This window comes from Mytilus edulis, chromosome 5 (assembly GCF_963676685.1).
Source record: "Mytilus edulis chromosome 5, xbMytEdul2.2, whole genome shotgun sequence".
In the NCBI taxonomy this organism is placed as follows: Eukaryota; Metazoa; Mollusca; class Bivalvia; order Mytilida; family Mytilidae; genus Mytilus; species Mytilus edulis.
Genome location: NC_092348.1, coordinates 28,920,322 through 28,940,237, shown reverse-complemented (window position 1 = coordinate 28,940,237; position 19,916 = coordinate 28,920,322). Strand labels below are relative to the sequence as shown.

At 32.3% G+C, this 19,916-nt stretch overlaps 1 protein-coding gene across 4 annotated transcripts in view; it reads right to left on the bottom strand.

The window, feature by feature from the left end:
- LOC139523381 (retinoblastoma-like protein 1) overlaps positions 1–6,426 on the bottom strand; it is a 64,398-nt gene extending 57,972 nt beyond the window's left edge. For all 4 annotated transcript variants that reach the window (XM_071317372.1, XM_071317374.1, XM_071317375.1 and 1 more), the window contains exons 1-4: positions 6,211–6,426; positions 4,820–4,953; positions 3,728–3,928; positions 2,868–2,932 (exon numbers count right to left, since the gene is read on the bottom strand). In XM_071317372.1, coding sequence (XP_071173473.1) covers positions 2,868–2,932; positions 3,728–3,928; positions 4,820–4,953; positions 6,211–6,348 — 538 coding nt within the window. In that variant the 5' untranslated portion in view covers positions 6,349–6,426. The remainder of the gene's footprint in view (positions 1–2,867; positions 2,933–3,727; positions 3,929–4,819; positions 4,954–6,210) is intronic.
- Positions 6,427–19,916: the final 13,490 nt, after the last annotated feature.

The following is a 19,916-nucleotide window of genomic DNA, read 5'->3' as shown; positions in this document are numbered from 1 at the left end:
ATTTACATTTAAAAATGCATATTGAAGCTATAGGAAATAAAAATTTGTGTCTTTTCTATCATTTCTATACTCAGGTGACATGATACAATAAATCTGAGCACAAAAAGGCTCTTACATTCAACTTTTTTACCAGACAGTATGGTCTGATACAATGATTTTTCACTTTTTAGTGAAAAACTTGCATGCAATTTTAGTCTCAACAGGCTTATATTTGAACCACATGCTATCCTACAGAAGTAAAGAAAGATATTATGTGAAATGAAACAGGTACAAAAGACATTGTTAAGTGCTTTTCATACAAATTTAGTGAGGGCTTTATTATGGACTTCAACTTTTATGTGCCATGCTCCTCACATTTAACTTGATCCAAACAGGGCGTTAGACGAGGGTCATTTATACAACACATTTTGCTCATATTGTCTGAGATAATCTTCTTCTCTGTAGATTCAGAGTTCACAAATGAGTAATAAAACTGGATTAAAGCATAGAAACACAAAAATTGACACATGAAAACATGTCAGATAGAAAGTCAAAATGCCACTTATGCATCAACATTGAAAAAGCTATGAAATGCTTATTTTGACCATATAATGCCAAAATTGGTCATTTTTGCAGAAATTCTATCAAATAAAAGTTTAAATCCTTTAGTTTTATGCTATTTGACAAATTGACACCATCAAATCATTCAGGGAAGTTGCCAAAGTACAGATTCTATATTTCCTGATTTCACCTCTTAGGTCCGAGTACACAGTTATTTCGTAGTGCATTTCTTTTAGACAATAAATGAAAATTAAAAAAATCCCACCTGCGCTTTCTCAATAATATTTTTACAGTGTGTTGTACTACTTTTGGGACAAATTATATCAAAATTATAGAAAACTTCATCAGCTCTAACTCAAAATATGGACAATTTTATGTTAAGGGGGTCTTGAAATCTTTTGACAGCTTCCGAAGTGCTAATTTTTGACCTTTTTCAGCTAGACCTAATCACTACTTTACATCAATATTTATGATCCAATTTTTTTTACAGTGTCATTTCAACCCCCAACTTGCTATATGAGGCATAAAACATGGAGAAATAAATTTGGAAGGGGTATAACAAAAATTGGCAAGTAACACACTGTCCACACTAAGGACTATATTCGTGGACAACGAAAATCAAAGGACGATAACTGTGTACTCGGACCACATGATATTATTTTTTTTAAGGGTTCTCACTTTAATTTTATTACACACAATTGCGAGCAATTTAAAACATACTTTTGTTTGAAAAAATCTTTTGAGATGCACCAGAGTCAAATCTTCAATTCATTCAGACCTAGCTGCACAATCTTAGCTTTTATTGTCTTTATACTATTTTTAGGACAGGTGCATAAAAATGAAACAGGTATGGATAGTTTTGTTCCGTCTGTCAATAATGATACAGTTGAAGGCAACACTTCTCCTACTTCCTTTATTCTAACAACAAAAATCAACAAGAATTTGGGAATAATTGTCCCCAACTTTGATAAGCAATCGGTATTTTTTTTTTTTTTTTTAAGATAAGAATTTTATTAGTCCAATCAAGAACCCATAAAGGGCATCATTTTACAACACAATATGATTGGAAAAAGCAAAACAGAAAACTAATACATACTTTAAGGTTATGAACAGGATCAGAGCCTAACACAACATGTGTTTTATATATTTGTAACTATTATATTAAATCTTATAACAATAAAATACTAAATTACTTCATATATTTTGTTTACATCTAGATCTTATTTCTAACCCTTTAATAATGTAATTTCCTAGGCACATGAGAGTTGGTAAATGCTCATTTGTGAACAGCCGGAAATATTTCTTATCATTAGGTAGTTCTTTAAAATTAGTACAAAAACTTATAACTTTATCAAATAATAATTTCCTCTGTTCATCATATAATGGACAATTTACTGTAAAATGGGTCTCATCTTCAATAGAATTTGATCCATGTGATAAGCAGTGATGACATAGACGTTGAGTTCTCTCTATGTATTTTTTATTATATCTATCTTTCTCAATTTTAAGATCATGAGCACTTATTCTCATTTTACATATAGCTCTTCTTATACTAAAATCTTTAATTGATAAATAGGCCTCCTTTACAAAGTCAGTCTTGAGGTTGAAATAATTCTCTAATTTACTATTACCTTGTGATAAGGTTTCAGATCTTTTGACCAACCAAAATGTTTTGAAACTATTACAAAGTTTACGTTTTACAAATTTAACTAATTTATTGAGCTTTGTATCTAAATTTTGTATATCAAGTGATTGAAGTACATATTTCATAGATGAATACCAACAATTAATGTTTTCTGCATCTAAAATTTTATTACAAACATAAGCATCATAAAGTAACCCTGTGTCCAACTTGTTAAGCCTGTGTACATATTTTACCATAGATATAATGACAGAAAAATAATGCTGAAACAATTTAAAGGGTCAAGATTTGACTCTTGACTAAAAACCTCTTGAAGTCGGTTTTTTTTTCTAATTTTACAAAATAAAGCTGTGTGGGAAATATACTTTTCCAATTGTGGGAAGTGGGAAAATTTAAAATATGTTTTTTCGTTTAGAAAATGTCTTTTGTCTAAATTTTATGAACAAACTAACTGAATGTAGGATGGCTATGCAAAAATTTGCAAGCTCCACAAAATTACACCACTTTATTAACCTCTACAGACTATGAGCCTCTGCAAGTAGGATCACCTCTTAATAAGACAATTGGGTATCTAAATAATGGTACAATATCAGATTTTCAATTTTTTATTTTTTTGCAACTACATGTAGTATATATTTTTGTTCATCCATAAACTCAATAATCATGCTTATTATTCAAAACTTACCTTTAACATGAACAAACATAGTCCAACAAAAGTTGAAAACTTCTGACGAGGAACATGGTAACCTCCTAAAAACAAAATAGTCTGTTAATAGTTATCAAAGGTACCAGGATTATAGTTTAGTAAGTCAGACGCGCGTTTCGTCTACATAAGACTCATCAGTGACGCTCATATTAAAATATTTATAAAGCCAAACAAGTACAAAGTTGAAGAGCACTGAGTATCCAAAATTCAAATATATTTAATTAAGATATTTCAAAGATTTTATTTTTTATTAATTGTTATAAGGGGCATAACTCCACTTAATCATAGGTTATAAACAATTGTTTATTTTTTTAAGCTTTCCATGTCCTGTTTTGCACTTGTAGTTTAGACTTGTTTGTCTTTTGATTGTTTTTTCGTCAATGTACTTCATTTTTTTTCGACTTACAAGTTTATTGAAACTTCCTTTTATGACATTCAAATTTTTCTTCATTCTAAGGAAGCCATTGGTGTTAGTTTTTAAGATATTTATGCAAACGGAAAAATAATCAAAGTGACATGCATCCAATCTTAAAAAGAATAATGCAAAAAATAAAGCTGTAAGCACAACAACTTTTTAATTTTGTTTAAATAAAAAATTCAAAATGCTGGAATTATTTTATATGTAATTATGTTAGATGAAGAATATGGTATCATAAAATGCAACTCGTATTACATGTACTTGTCTATCAGATTTATTTGATGAGCAATAAATCAAAAAACATTCTTTTTCAAAAATATAACATCCAAACCACAAAGCTTTTTCCAACATTTGCCAAGCTGGGTTGTATATTTTGATATTACCTTTTCTTCTAAATAATAGTTATTATTTCAGAATTTACCTCTGTTTCCGACTTCTATTCTGCTTTGCAGGTTCATCCATTGGATTTCTAAAGATGTCCAAAAATATTGGTTCAAATTTCTTAAAGATAACAGTTGAAACTGCAAAATTTCTCTCCAGTCTATCTATCTTATCTCTGAACTCTTTCCTTAAATTTGCCATATCAGACCACTTTTTCATCTTATTAAAAAACTGTATCAGACTGCAAATAAAATTCTAGGTTACAATTATTTATTACAAAATTATGTAATCTAAAAGTTAACAAATTATTTTTTTTCACATTTTCTTGTAAAATAGTAGTTACTTATCTTCATAATACATCCCAATAAATTAACAAATTTTGCTTCATTAAAGGAGCATCTTCTACGAAATTAAAAAAATGAGTTTTTTATCAATCATAAATGAAAGTGAATAAGTGAAATAATGCTTCACTTTTACAGTAAGTTTAGATCAATTTTGTCAAAATAAGCCAAGAAACATTGCTGATGAAATATTCACTTGAAAGAGAATAATTCATCCTCATTGAATCTGTATTCATGTTACAAATGTACCTTAAATTTAACCCATTAGTTAGAGATTGGATAATTTACACATTTATTAGTTCTGTAAGGCTATGATTAAGAGGAAACGAATGTCTAAACAACCATTTCGCTAACTGATACGATCTACAAAAAAGTCATATTTATACAGTTATAAACAATGTTTAACTTATTTTGTCTCAACCTGCAACATGAAATCAAACGGAACTAGAGATCCAATTACAAGAATTCACTATTTTTATTTATGTTTATATCAATCTATATGACCAACAGCAGTCTTTGGAGGTCATCTCTATGGTTAATTAGATGGAGTCTAGAATAAAATACACACAAAATGCAGATATATTTTAACAAGTCCATGCTTTGTTGATTGTTTATTTCGGTTTTATTGTAATTTAGGATATATGTTTCAGCATGTTTTAAATCAAATATGAGATTTTGAGTCAAATAAGTGAACAAGAATTTGACAGCTAATGTCCTCTTTAAAACAATTGCTAACAACCTTTTTGTAAAAGGAAGCCATAGGTTTACAATTCATAACAATTAATAACTACCTGAATTTTGAAGAACGTAATAGCCTTGTAAGTGACACACAATTTCCTTCCACAGTTCCTCTTCCTACTGTAGGAATCACGCTCCTTCTACATGCTTCATAGAGTGCACACACCAACCAATGTAACTGATTTCCCTACAAAAAAAGAACAACATTTATAAAGCCACAGGTTGAACTTAATATATACATGAAGCTAATATCAATGTGCTTTCTTCACAATTACATACATAATACTTATGCATTTTATAACAAACTATATAAATCAGGATCCATTAAAAAAAAACATTTATTTGAATGATTTGGGAGGACAGGGATTTCTATCACAAATAAAATTCCATCTCAAGTTTTATAAAATTGACAGATACATGTATATGAAGACATAGAAATTAATTATATTTATAACAAGATTGCACATGCTGAAATGACATGATTTAATGTTCAAAGTCTTGAAGATGAAGGGTTTACTTCTAGAATCATATAAACTTAACATTTTTCAAGTTCATAGACAAATGAGGTCAAGGTCAGATACCTTAGTAAATGTAGCAATTTTGTAATGCAATGCATGCTCTCTAGTTACATGTGGGCTGAACTGAAAAATCCTCCCTGGTTTAAAATGAATTTAAGCTAGGTATTTGTTGGAGAGTCATAATGGGATGGGGAAAGTGTGATGGCATTGATCACTTAGTAAATGTATTATAAACTTAGTCAGCCATAAGGGGTTGAGCTTAGCAAGTTCTTCTTTAGCTCAGTTAGTGTAAGCGCTGCCTTAAAACACTGAGGTCACAGCTTTTATTCCCAGTGGAGACAAGCAATTTTGTAATAAAATTCATGCTCTCTAGTCATTCATGTCAGAGAGACATGTTAATGTTTGGCATCAGATAAAATGTGATCGACATGTATGACGGTGACAGACCATGATGGCAATTTCTGTGTTCATAGTGTTTTAGCACATAGAAAGATGTTAAGCATCAGAGCATGTGATAAAATAAGCTTCAGAGATCCTCTTCAAATGATGGTAGAGGTACCAAGTCTGTATTATGCAACTGCACAGGACTTACAAAGAGATGTGGTGTGATTTACCTCAAAATGCTTGAATTTGAAACTGGACCATAGAAGACCAAGCCTACGCTTTATCAACTGAGGTGAGGGAGTACACCACAGTTGATGGAGAGGGGATAGATCTACTCATACTGCACTATTTTATACAAGGGAAGAACAATCAGAATTAAGATATGAAATTCTCTGTATCCACCTTACATTGAGTGAATTCATCGTTTTTTCATGATCCTTGAACATTTAATGAAAATATTCTGATGATTTGTGGTGTGTGTGAGAGTAAGCAGTGTCTGGGTGTATAAATATTTTGTCTAAACTTGCGCTAAGAAAACATGCCTCTAAGGAATAATTTTCTAATATTTTTTGGTAGTTTTCTAACGCTTCGTCCCTTGCTTTCTTGTCCATATTAAGATCTAGGCATAGTTCTTCAAACTGACTTTCTACGGCATCTTCGCCGTCCTCTGAAAGACCCATTTTCGGGGTTAAAAATTTACAACTCTTCCGGTCGTAGTAAATTTCATCAACAATGGCCGTCAAATTCAATCTAGGTCAAACACACGCTTATGGCGGGAAAAGGGACATGGTCAGGGGTTAAAAATCGGTCCCCACAACATTACACTTAAAATAGTTTGCGATAAGATACATTAATCAATTATCAGTTTCATTTTTTCGCTTTAAATTACTTCCAACTTCTCATTAAGGAAGTAATTTATTGCAAATATTTTGACTAAAAGATATCATAAATGGTATATAATGAATTATACACCATACGCGGATGCATAAAGGTCAAACGCTTTTTGACCTTTTTGTTTACACTTGTTTCAAACGCACTAAAGACTATGACCAGCGCGCACCTGTTTGAGGTTTATCAAATGCCGGGTCGGTTGATCTTATTAGAGAAAGTTACACTATGTATAAGTCCGTTAAGGATTATTAATACTATGATGAGGGGGGATAGGAGGGGTCCTGATCCCGAAATCCCGGGCTTGAAAAAACTAAATCCCGAAATCCCGGGCTTAAAAACACAAAATCCCGAGGTCCCGAAATTCGCTAAAAAGAATTCCCGGATCCCGAAAGGGTCAATCCCGAAATCCCGAGCTTAAAAACACTCGATCCCGGAGTCCCGATAAAGGTCCTATCCCCCCTCTATGATGGATTGGTAGAGTTAGAAAAAAAAACCTTTTGAATCAACTAAATTTCGACATGTTTCTGTTGGTTATTTACAAATTGGTTTCTCTATGATAAAAGAAAACAGACTTAAAAGCATAACTTGAATAACTATAGTAGATATCTCAAAATTACCAAAATGAAGGAGTTAATTAATAAATTAAAAAATAATATTAAAATTGTTGTAGTTTTTGTAGTGAAATACTATAATTAATTCTCTAATGACATCTGTAAACAATATACGTAATCAGAGTTAAACATGCATATAGGTAAATTTGATTATTTGAAAATGTCTAATCAAATTTAAAGTATAGTTTATACAAGTTTAGCTCCGCCTTTTTATATCATTTTCAGATGTCAATCTTTATTACAATGCTTGAGCAAACATTCGTACAAACAAAGCAAGCAAGCAAACCGAACCTTTTATTCAGTGGTCGTTTGTTTAAGTGTAATTAAAACATATTTGTTTTTCGTTAATTTTTTAATATAAATAAGGCCGTTAGTTTTCTCGTTTGAATTGTCATTTTGGGGCCCTTTATAACTGACTATGCCTAATGGGCTTTGCTCATTGTTGAAGGCCGTACGGTGACTTATAGTTGTTAATTTCTGTATCATTTTGGTCTATTGTTGAGAATTGTCTCATAGGCAATCATACCACATCTTCTTTTGTATATATCTGTATCCAGGGACTTTAGTATAGATAGTCCCTGCTGTGCGTATCGTTTTGTAATTTCGTGAAGTCGCTTACAGAAGGTTTAATCGAAAGACATCTAGAGGGCACTTTATTGTCGAAATGCGCATCTGGTGCAGAAAAGAATGTTTCCGTTTATTATTTTGCTATTACTGGGTAGATGACTCTGCTGAAGGACTGGTAGTTCCCAAGAGATCACCCGGTAGGCAGTATTTCGATACTGGCATGAAATATGGATTTTGTGTTGCTAAAATTTTGCTGTGACAATTTTTTTGGAATTATTTTAGATTAAGCAGCATATCTCCCTCTTGCAAAGCTCTGATTTCTTAATGCCTGGCCTTGGCTACATTTTGGTCATTTTTGGTTGATAGCCCTTCGTCTTTTTAAAAAGCCGCTTGCATTTCATATATTTTGATCTTGGACTGGGGCATCAGTTAAGGGACATTGATTGTCGAAATGCGCATCTGGTGCAGAAAAATTGGTTCTGGTTATGTGAAAAACATTCTGCGACTTTCGTGTCATACATGGCTCAAAAGACTTCAAACTTTTATGGTCAGTCCAAACATGCCATAACTTCTTTTTGTAAGGCTGGAACCAATTTTTACCAGGAACATATATATTGACATATTTTAGATATACCATGCTATTGCTGTGCACAAATTATTTTTATGTTTGGAATAAACATCTGGAGATAAATAAGTTATACTTGTACCTGAAAACAAAATACCTGCTCCTAAAACATGTCGAAAATCCACGAAGTTTTATCATTGGATTGTTTTAGTTGATCGTAGTTGACAGCATTAAATAAAAAAAATTCAAAGATTCTTTTTTTTATTTTGATAATGGAAAAAAATGACTGACCCGAAGATATTTGGGTATTTTCACTGAAACAAATTCGTAAGAATTTTGCGGAACCCAGTGTCTCGCCTACTTTTACTGTTAATCGCAGGCTCAACAAAAATGTGAAAAAAAAATAAAATATTCCTCTCTCTACTATCTTTTAATCGTATTAAGCTTCTGTCCAAGTTTGATAAATATGCAGGATAGTTAATGAATCTAATAAATGTTTTAAAAACTTGAACTGCAGACTGTATGTAATGTTAACTGGAAGAAAAACTGAATTCCATTTATAAGTAAAATACGGAAAACAAGAACAAAATTTTAACAAAATTTCTTTATAGATACTAGCTTTTTATCATAAACAAGCTTCTGTCCAAGTTTGGAAGAAATCGAGGATAGTTTAAGAAAGTTATTAAAATTTTTAAAACTTGAACCAGAGTGAATGTGACGTTTCCTGGCAGGAAAACTAAGTTCATTTATAAGTAAATACGGAAAAAAATGGATTTGTTTTTACAATATTTACTTCTGGATACTATCTTATGATCATAAACAAGCTTCTGTTCAAGTTTGGTAGAAATCCAGGATAGTTTAAGAAAGTTATTAAAATTTCAAAAACTTTAACCACAGAGTGAATATTTGTGGACGCAGCCGCCGCCGACAGAATGAAGGATCGCTATGTCTTGCTTTTTCGACTAAAGTCGAAGACTCGACAAAAAGAGCAGAGCAGTCTGTCGGAAAATTCGTCAGTAGTTACCTTTGTCACGCTCGACATGTTTTCCCCAGGGTTTTTTTTCAAAATTTGATAGTGGTGTCAAATATTTAACCGCCTGGTGGATTTATTCACGAATTTATCAGCACTTGTGGCTTATTGGTTTTGACTGGTGCACAATATATAAATTTTGATTTCCTTGTTTGGATGTTGTCTCATGGTCGTATATGGCATACACACATCGCCCTCTATTAATATCTTTTTAATTTTGTTTTATGCATTTGATAGTGTACACATTATTTCTTAATACTTTGGTCCAATTTTGAAGAGCTTCTTGTCAGGGCCGTAACTTCATTGAGGCAAATGAGGCAAATGCCTCGTGTTAGAAATCCCCCCCCCCCCCCCCCCCCAAAAAAAAAAAAAAAACTGAAACAAAAGATTGTCTTTATATCAAATTGTTTTTCACGGAAAGTGTCATTCAAGACGCAAGTTCTCTTCACTCTTTGTTGTCGCCCCTGCATGTTTTTTTTATATCCATGTTTCTATTTTCCTCTGAGTTTTCAGAGTTAATGGTCAAATGTTTGTACTTCTGTGTCCCGGGTTTGTCTTTTGTTCATTTATTGTCCTACTTTATGACTATAGTCTAAGTGTTGATTTTCATTTGTAAACGTGGTTTTGCAATGTTGCATGTCCACCGATGTTCAGACATTGTGCGAGAAAATATTTTTAGAATATACGATGCTACTGGACACAAAAAAAATGGTCCTTTCTGCATGGATAATTGATATCAAAGAATACAAAATAGGGTGTTTTTTTTGTAAATAAAACTAGATAGCTGATATGGTTTGAATTAAAGTAAGGTCACATATTACCCGGTATCAAATAATTTGAAAAAAAAACAACAAGGTATTGCCATATATGACCTTTTACATTGAAGGGTTAAACTTGCATTAAGTCGTGTTGAGAAAATAAACTGGGAATATGGAGTACACTTTCAGAGGACCTAATCGCACACAAAGTCAATGCATAGAAAGAATACAAATGATCAATAGTCAAAGTTTTTGTTTCTGTTCTTCATCTTGATAGTTGCTGGAGGGTCTACAACAATACTTTGAGAGAATCATTAATACCTTAAAACAAGGTGAAGTATTGTCCCTAGTGTGGACTTAAGCATAACTAGTACTTAAAGTATAATACTGCACTGTCACTATATTTAAATCTAGTCATAAAAAAAATCACCCAAGTCTAAGCACAATACAAGACAAGAACAGACAGACAGATCCGGTATTTAATAATTATGAGAATTACAATTTTTGCTTTATCCTTCATATCGGTCTTTCAATGTTGTATCTAGAACCTTAAAGTCTTAAATTACAATGAATCTATGTTTTTGCTTTGGGACCAGAATATTTTCGAAAAAAAATAGCCAAAAAAATTAGCCAAAAATTAATTAAGCCGTTTCAATGCAAGGAGAGTCTAGAAAACGCTCAGAATGCACGATTTTGCGTTATTTTTCTAAGAGCTTCGCCAAAAAATTTTTCGACTCGCTACGCTCGGCAAATATATTTTCCCTCACTATCAAAAGAGGCTAGTTACGTCACTGCTTGTTTGTACTTGTACTGCATATACCGACTCTAAATAAAGCCTTTTTGTCTCATGTCTCTAATGAAAAAAATGTCCGATGACTTAGGCTGACATCTCACTGTATGTAGTGTAGTTTGAGTATACACAGTGTGAAACAATAGATGAATTCAATCAAGATATGTCAGTGTTTTTTAAATGCTTCGCATGTGAAAGGGGAGGATAGACAGGGGTCCCTGGTTCCAGACCCCCTGCTACTTTAATTCCCTTCCATATATTCCAAAACGAAAATCGATCTAAGAAACATTTCTATTGAAACTATGTACAATACAATACAATATACAATACAATATTTTTATTTTCCAAATTAAAGGGCCCATTAAGAGCATAACATTAATTACAACATGACATAAACATTACATATAGTGATTAAAGAAACATAAAATAATAACACTGTTATAGTAGTCTCAGTTTTCCAGTTTATCCCTATTTTTACTCCACCTTTCCCCGGGTAGCTCCCAACTCCAACTGCATGTCCCCTCAGTCATTTGTTCCTGTCTAGAGACAATCTATGTAACTGTATATCATATGTTTCTTCCCTGTTTAACCCCTATATGTGTGACCAGAGACATATTATACAAATAATTATATATCACTGGTATGAAATATATAAACACTTAAACGATAATATTGTTTTACAGATTAAGTCTGTACTATTTAAAGATGGTTATAACTTATAATGTATTTCTTTGCCAACTGATTTAAGTTCCAATACAAAATTCAAGTAGAGTACCAATGCAGACCCAAGTATTATTTTTTTAATTGAGAAAACCCAAAACTGTTTCAATGGTTGCTTGGGTCTATATTATGCATAAAAAACTTGAGCGAAATAAAACAACTCCTTGGAGACTCTAGTTCTGAATTATTAAGCATTTAATTTATACTTGGGTATCATATAACCGATAAATAAAGTCAGTAATCCCTAATTCAATCTTTCATTATCACTTTTTTATTGTAATTTCAAGATTATTTCGATATAGACATAATTAAGCAGGATGAAATTTGTAATTTAAATGATTTACAGTAGATTTTACTGAATCCTTTCCGATGTGAATCAATACAACTATCTTAATCTGTGAATTATTACTCATAACTGTCATAATCTGTAATCACAGTTTGAAAGATGATAATAAATAGAATAATTGTTTATTTGTGTTTACTATCCCTCTTGAACATCACTAAAAATACAACCATATAGCCATTTACCTTTTGAGAGAAACAATAAATACGTCCGCAATTTAACCAGGTTACAAGCAAGTGCAATTTTAGAATCCTATTAAAGCTAAAACCTAAACAAGCTCATAGGACCTTTGCAAGGTATCGCTAACCTGGCAAAACAAGCTGGTGCTATTACAAATTGCAACAGTTATACTGCCTCCTGTTCAGAACCGTTAATTACTGTTAATAACGTAACACTGTTTGTTCACACTGAAAGTTTTATTCGGTTAGGCATTGTCAAATGCAGAGGCGATTCTTTTCTGTGACCGGACGAATCCCATCTCTTTAACACTTCTGTACATTGCCAACATTGTCACTTCTATGTATGTGTAGCATAGCAAGACCACATAATCTGACTTCAGTCATTGACCTGTTCCATGCATGTTTTAAGGTGCCGTAGCGCAAAAAAACCGAACTCTCACAACCACAAGACCCAGGCTAGCAGAAGCGATAGTATTTGTTTATATTTGGTTAGAACTGCATGTGTTTGATTGCTTGCTCTATTGTATATTTTGACCCAATCTCCTTAAAAGACGTAAAAGTTTTCCATCTGTGAACTTCTTGCGACAAGTCACCAAGGTATGGTATATCATTCTTATACTCATTATCAATAGAGTCTCCGTCAAGTTACAAAAATACCATGGTAGCAAGTAAAATCTGTAAAGCATTGGCATAACGTGTGCAATGGAGTTGGGTACCGTTCAGAGATATTTAACCGATTTAAATATCGAAAACACGCTGCCATTATGATTAATCACCTTGTTGGTAAAACTAAGAACCAGTGCTATTTAATTTTTAAATAATGAATGATTTTAACAATTATTTTTTTTATTTTCTGGGTTTTTTTTGTCAGCCCGCAATTGTCCATAATCAAATGGCAAAATCAAATGACAAAACAAACGAATGGACAACAACTGTCATATTCCTGACTTGGTACATGCATTTTCAAATGAAGAAATGGTGGATTGAACCTGGTTTTATAGCGCTAAACCTCTCACTTTTACAACAGTGTCATCGAATTCCGTTACCCATTCCCTATGGAAGATGCTGGAATTCTAGACAAAAAAAATCAACTCTTTTCATACCCTATGGAAGATGTTGGAATTTCAGACAAATTTTTAATTTTTCATATATCCTATGGAAGATGCTGGGATTCCAGACACATTTTAAAACTCTTTTTCATAACCTATGGAAGATTCTGGAAGTAAAGACATATTTTTAACTATATCTCATACCATATGGAAGATGCTGGAATTCCTGGCACATTTTTAACACTTTATCATATACCCTATGGAAGATGCTGGAATTCCAGACAAATTTTAATTCTTTCATTTACCCTATGGAAGATGCTGGAATTCCAGACAAACATTTAACACTTTTTCATATACCCTATGATAGATGCTGGAATTCCAGACATTTTTTTTGACTCTTTCTCATACCCTATGGAAGATGCTGGAATTGCAGATAAATTTGTAATTCATTCGCATATATACCCTATGGAAGATGCTGGAATTCCAGACAAATTTAAAAAAAAATTTCATAACCTATGGAAGATGCCAGAATTCCAGGCAAAATTTGAACTATATCTCACACCCTATGGAAGATGCTGGAATTCTAAACGCATTTGTTATCCTTTCATATACCCTATGGAAGATACTGGAAGACCAGACAAATTTTTAAATCATTTTCATATACCCTATCGAAGATGCTGGAATTCCAGACAAATTTTTATTCTTTTTTCATACCTTATGGAAGATGCTGGATTTCCAGACAATTTTATAATTCTTTGTCATACCCTATGGAAGATACTGGAATTCCAGACAAATTTAAGTTCTTTCTCATACCCTATGGACGATGCTGGAATTCCAGACAAATTTCTAATTCTTTCTCATACCCTATGGAAGATGCTGGATTTCCAGACAAACTTTTATTCTTTTTTCATACCCTATGGAAGATGCTGGATTTCCAGACAATTTTATAATTCTTTGTCATACCCTTTGGAAGATTCTGGAATTCCAGACAATTTTATAATTCTTTCTCATACCCTATGGAAGATACTGGATTTCCAGACACATTTTTAATTCTTTCTCATACCCTACTATGGAAGATTTGGATTTCCAGACAATTTTATAATTCTTTGTCAAACCCTATGGAAAATGCTGGATTTCCAGACAAATTTTTAATTCTTTCTCATACCCTACTATGGAAGATTTGGATTTCCAGACAATTTTATAATTCTTTGTCAAACCCTACTATGGAAGATACTGGAATTCCAGACACTTTTTTAATTCTTTCTCATACCCTATGGAAGATTCTGGATTTCCAGACAATCTTATAATTCTTTGTCATACCCTATAACAGATACTGGAATTCCAGACAATTTATTAATTCTTTCTCATACCCAAAGGAAGATGCTGGAATTCCAGACACATTTAAAAAAAATAATTTCATAACCTATGGAAGATGCCGGAATTCCAGAGAAAATTTTAACTATATCTCACACCCTATGGAAGATGCTGGAATTCCAAACACATTTGTTATCCTATCATATACCCTATGGAAGATATTGGAAGACCAGACAAATTTTTAAATCATTCTTATATACCGTATCGAAGATGCTGGAATTCCAGACATATTTTTAACTCTTTTTCATATACCCTATGGAAGATGCTGGAATTCCAGACACATTTAATTTTTTTTTTTTATAACCTATGGAAGATGCCAGAATTCCAGGCAAAATTTGAACTATATCTCACACCCTATGGAAGATGCTGGAATTCTAAACGCATTTGTTATCCTTTCATATACCCTATGGAAGATACTGGAAGACCAGACAAATTTTTAAATCATTTTCATATACCCTATCGAAGATGCTGGAATTCCAGACAAATTTTTATTCTTTTTTCATACCTTATGGAAGATGCTGGATTTCCAGACAATTTTATAATTCTTTGTCATACCCTATGGAAGATACTGGAATTCCAGACAAATTTAAGTTCTTTCTCATACCCTATGGACGATGCTGGAATTCCAGACAAATTTCTAATTCTTTCTCATACCCTATGGAAGATGCTGGATTTCCAGACAAACTTTTATTCTTTTTTCATACCCTATGGAAGATGCTGGATTTCCAGACAATTTTATAATTCTTTGTCATACCCTTTGGAAGATTCTGGAATTCCAGACAATTTTATAATTCTTTCTCATACCCTATGGAAGATACTGGATTTCCAGACACATTTTTAATTCTTTCTCATACCCTACTATGGAAGATTTGGATTTCCAGACAATTTTATAATTCTTTGTCAAACCCTATGGAAAATGCTGGATTTCCAGACAAATTTTTAATTCTTTCTCATACCCTACTATGGAAGATTTGGATTTCCAGACAATTTTATAATTCTTTGTCAAACCCTACTATGGAAGATACTGGAATTCCAGACACTTTTTTAATTCTTTCTCATACCCTATGGAAGATTCTGGATTTCCAGACAATCTTATAATTCTTTGTCATACCCTATAACAGATACTGGAATTCCAGACAATTTATTAATTCTTTCTCATACCCAAAGGAAGATGCTGGAATTCCAGACACATTTAAAAAAAATAATTTCATAACCTATGGAAGATGCCGGAATTCCAGAGAAAATTTTAACTATATCTCACACCCTATGGAAGATGCTGGAATTCCAAACACATTTGTTATCCTATCATATACCCTATGGAAGATATTGGAAGACCAGACAAATTTTTAAATCATTCTTATATACCGTATCGAAGATGCTGGAATTCCAGACATATTTTTAACTCTTTTTCATATACCCTATGGAAGATGCTGGAATTCCAGACACATTTAATTTTTTTTTTTTATAACCTATGGAAGATGCCAGAATTCCAGGCAAAATTTGAACTATATCTCACACCCTATGGAAGATGCTGGAATTCTAAACGCATTTGTTATCCTTTCATATACCCTATGGAAGATACTGGAAGACCAGACAAATTTTTAAATCATTTTCATATACCCTATCGAAGATGCTGGAATTCCAGACAAATTTTTATTCTTTTTTCATACCTTATGGAAGATGCTGGATTTCCAGACAATTTTATAATTCTTTGTCATACCCTATGGAAGATACTGGAATTCCAGACAAATTTAAGTTCTTTCTCATACCCTATGGACGATGCTGGAATTCCAGACAAATTTCTTATTCTTTCTCATACCCTATGGAAGATGCTGGATTTCCAGACAAATTTTTATTCTTTTTTCATACCCTATGGAAGATGCTCGATTTCCAGACAATTTTATAATTCTTTGTCATACCCTTTGGAAGATTCTGGAATTCCAGACAATTTTATAATTCTTTCTCATACCCTATGGAAGATACTGGATTTCCAGACAAATTTTTAATTCTTTCTCATACCCTACTATGGAAGATTTGGATTTCCAGACAATTTTATTATTCTTTGTCAAACCCTACTATGGAAGATACTGGAATTCCAGACACTTTTTTAATTCTTTCTCATACCCTATGAAAGATTCTGGATTTCCAGACAATTTTATAATTCTTTGTCATACCCTATAACAGATACTGGAATTCCAGACAATTTTTTAATTCTTTCTCATACCCTATGGAAGATGCTGGATTTCCAGACAAATTTTTAAATCTTTCTCAAACCCTACTATTGAAGATGTTGGATTTCCAGACAGTTTTATAATTTTTTGTCATACCCTATGGAAAAAACTGAAATTCCAGACGAATCTTTAATTCTTTCTCATACCCTATGGAAGATGCTGGAATTCCAGAAAAATTTTCAATTCATTCTTATATACCCTATGGAAGATGCTCGAATTACAGACAAATTTTAAATTCATTCTCATATACCCTATGGAAGATGCTAGAATTCCAGACAAATTTTCAATTCATTCTTATATACCTTATGGAAGATGCTGGAATTCCAGACAAATTTTCAACACTTTTTCATATACCCTATGGAAGATGCTGGAATTCCAGACACATTTTTAACTCAATCTCATACCCTAAAGAAGATGCTGGAATTCCAGACAAAATATAATTCTTTCATTAACCCTATGGAAGATGCTGGAATTCCAGACAAATTTTCAATTCATTCTGATATACCTTATGGAAAATGCTGGAATTCCAAACATATTTTTTAATTATTACTAATACACTATGGAAGATACTGGAATTCCAGACAAATTTTTAATTCATTCTCATATACCCTATGGAAGATGGTGGAATTCCAGACAAATATTTAATTTATTCTCATACCTTATGGAAGATGTTGGAATTCCAGACAAATTTTTAATTCTTTATCATACCATTAGAAAGATGCTTGAATTCTAGACAATATTTAATTCTTTCTCATACCCTATGGAAGATGCTAGATTTCCAGACAATTTTTTTTATTCTTTCTCATACCCTATGGAAGATGCTGGATTTCCAGAAAATTTTTTTTTATTCTTTCTCATACCCTATGGAACATGCTAGAATTCCAGACATTTTTTTAATTCTTTGTCATACCCTATGGAAGATGCTGGAATTCCAGATTTTTTTTTAATCCTTTGTCATACTTATGGATGATGCTGGAATTCCAGACAATTTTTTAACTCTTTCTCATATACCCTTTGGAAAATGCTGGAATTGCAGACACATTTAAAAAAAAAAATTCATAACCTATGGAAGATGCCGGAATTCCAGACAAAATTTTAACTATATCTCACACCCTATGGAAGATGCTGGAATTCCAAACACATTTGTTATCCTATCATATACCCTATGGAAGACACTTGAAGACCAGACACATTTTTAAATCATTCTCATATACCGTATCGAAGATGCTGGAATTCCAGACATATTTTTAACTCTTTTTCATATACCCTATGGAAGATGCTGGAATTCCAGACACATTTAATTTTTTTTTCATAACCTAGGGAAGATGCCGCAATTCCAGGCAAAATTTTAACTATATCTCACACCCTATGGAAGATGTTGGAATTCCAAACGCATTTGTTATCCTTTCATATACCCTATGGAAGATACTGGAAGACCAGACAAATTTTTAAATCATTCTCATATACCCTATCGAAGATGCTGGAATTCCAGACAAATTGTTATTCTTTTTTCATACCTTATGGAAGATGCTGGATTTCCAGAAAATTTTATAATTCTTTGTCATACCCTATGGAAGATACTGGAATTCCAGACAAATTTAAATTCTTTCTCATACCCTATGGACGATGCTGGAATTCCAGACACATTTCTAATTCTTTCTCATACCCTATGGAAGATGCTGGATTTCCAGACAAATTTTTATTCTTTTTTCATACCCTATGGAAGATGCTGGATTTCCAGACAATTTTATAATTCTTTGTCATTCCCTTTGGTAGATACTTGAATTCCAGACAATTTTATAATTCTTTCTCATATCCTATGGAAGATGCTGGATTTCCAGACAAAATTTTTAATTCTTTCTCATACCATACTATGGAAGATGTTGGATTTCCAAACAATTTTATAATTCTTTGTCAAACCCTACTATGGAAGATACTGGAATTCCAGACACTTTTTTAATTCTTTCTCATACCCTATGGAAGATGCTGGATTTCCAGACAATTTTATAATTCTTTGTCATACCCTATAACAGATACTGGAATTCCAGACAATTTTTTAATTCTTTCTCAAACCCTACTATTGAAGATGTTGGATTTCCAGACAATTTTATAATTCTTTGTCCTACCCTATGGAAGAAACTGAAATTCCAGACGAATTTTTAATTCTTTGTCATACCCTATAACAGATACTGGAATTCCAGACAATTTTTTAATTCTTTCTCATACCCTATGGAAGAAGCTGAATTTCCAGACAAATTTTCAAATCTTTCTCAAACCCTACTATTGAAGATGTTGGATTTCCAGACAATTTAATAATTCTTTGTCATACCCTATGGAAGAAACTGAAATTCTAGACGAATTTTTAATTCTTTCTCATACCCTATGGAAGATGCTGGAATTCCAGACAAATTTTCAATTCATTCTTATATACCCTATGGAAGATGCTGGAATTACAGACAACATTTTTTAATTCATTCTCATATACCCTATGGAAGATGCTGGAATTCCAGACAAATTTTCAATTCATTATTATATACCTTATGGAAGATGCTGGAATTCCAGACAAATTTTAAACACTTTTTCATATACCCTATGGAAGATGCTGGAATTCCAAACATATTTTTTAATTATTTCTAATACATTATGGAAGATACTGGAATTCCAGACAAATTGTTAATTCATTCTCATCTACCCTATGAAAGATGGTGGAATTCCAGACAAATAATTAATTTATTCTCATACCTTATGGAAGATGTTGGAATTCCAGACAATTTTTATAACTCTTTCTCATTTACCCTTGGGAAGATGAAGGAATTCCAGAATTTTTTTTAATTCATTCTTATTTACCCTATGGAAGATGCTTGAATTCCAGACAAATGATTTCTATCTCATACCCTGTGGAAGATACTGGAATTCTAGACAAATTTTAACTTTTAAACCCTATGGAAAATGCTGGAATTCTAGACACATTTTTAACTCAATCTCATACCCTATAGAAGATGCTGGAATTCCAGACAAAAAATAATTCTTTCGTTAACCCTATGGAAGATGCTGGAATTCCAGACGAATTTTTAATTCTTTCTCATACCCTATGGAAGATGCTGGATTTCCAGACAAATTTTCAACACTTTTTCATACCC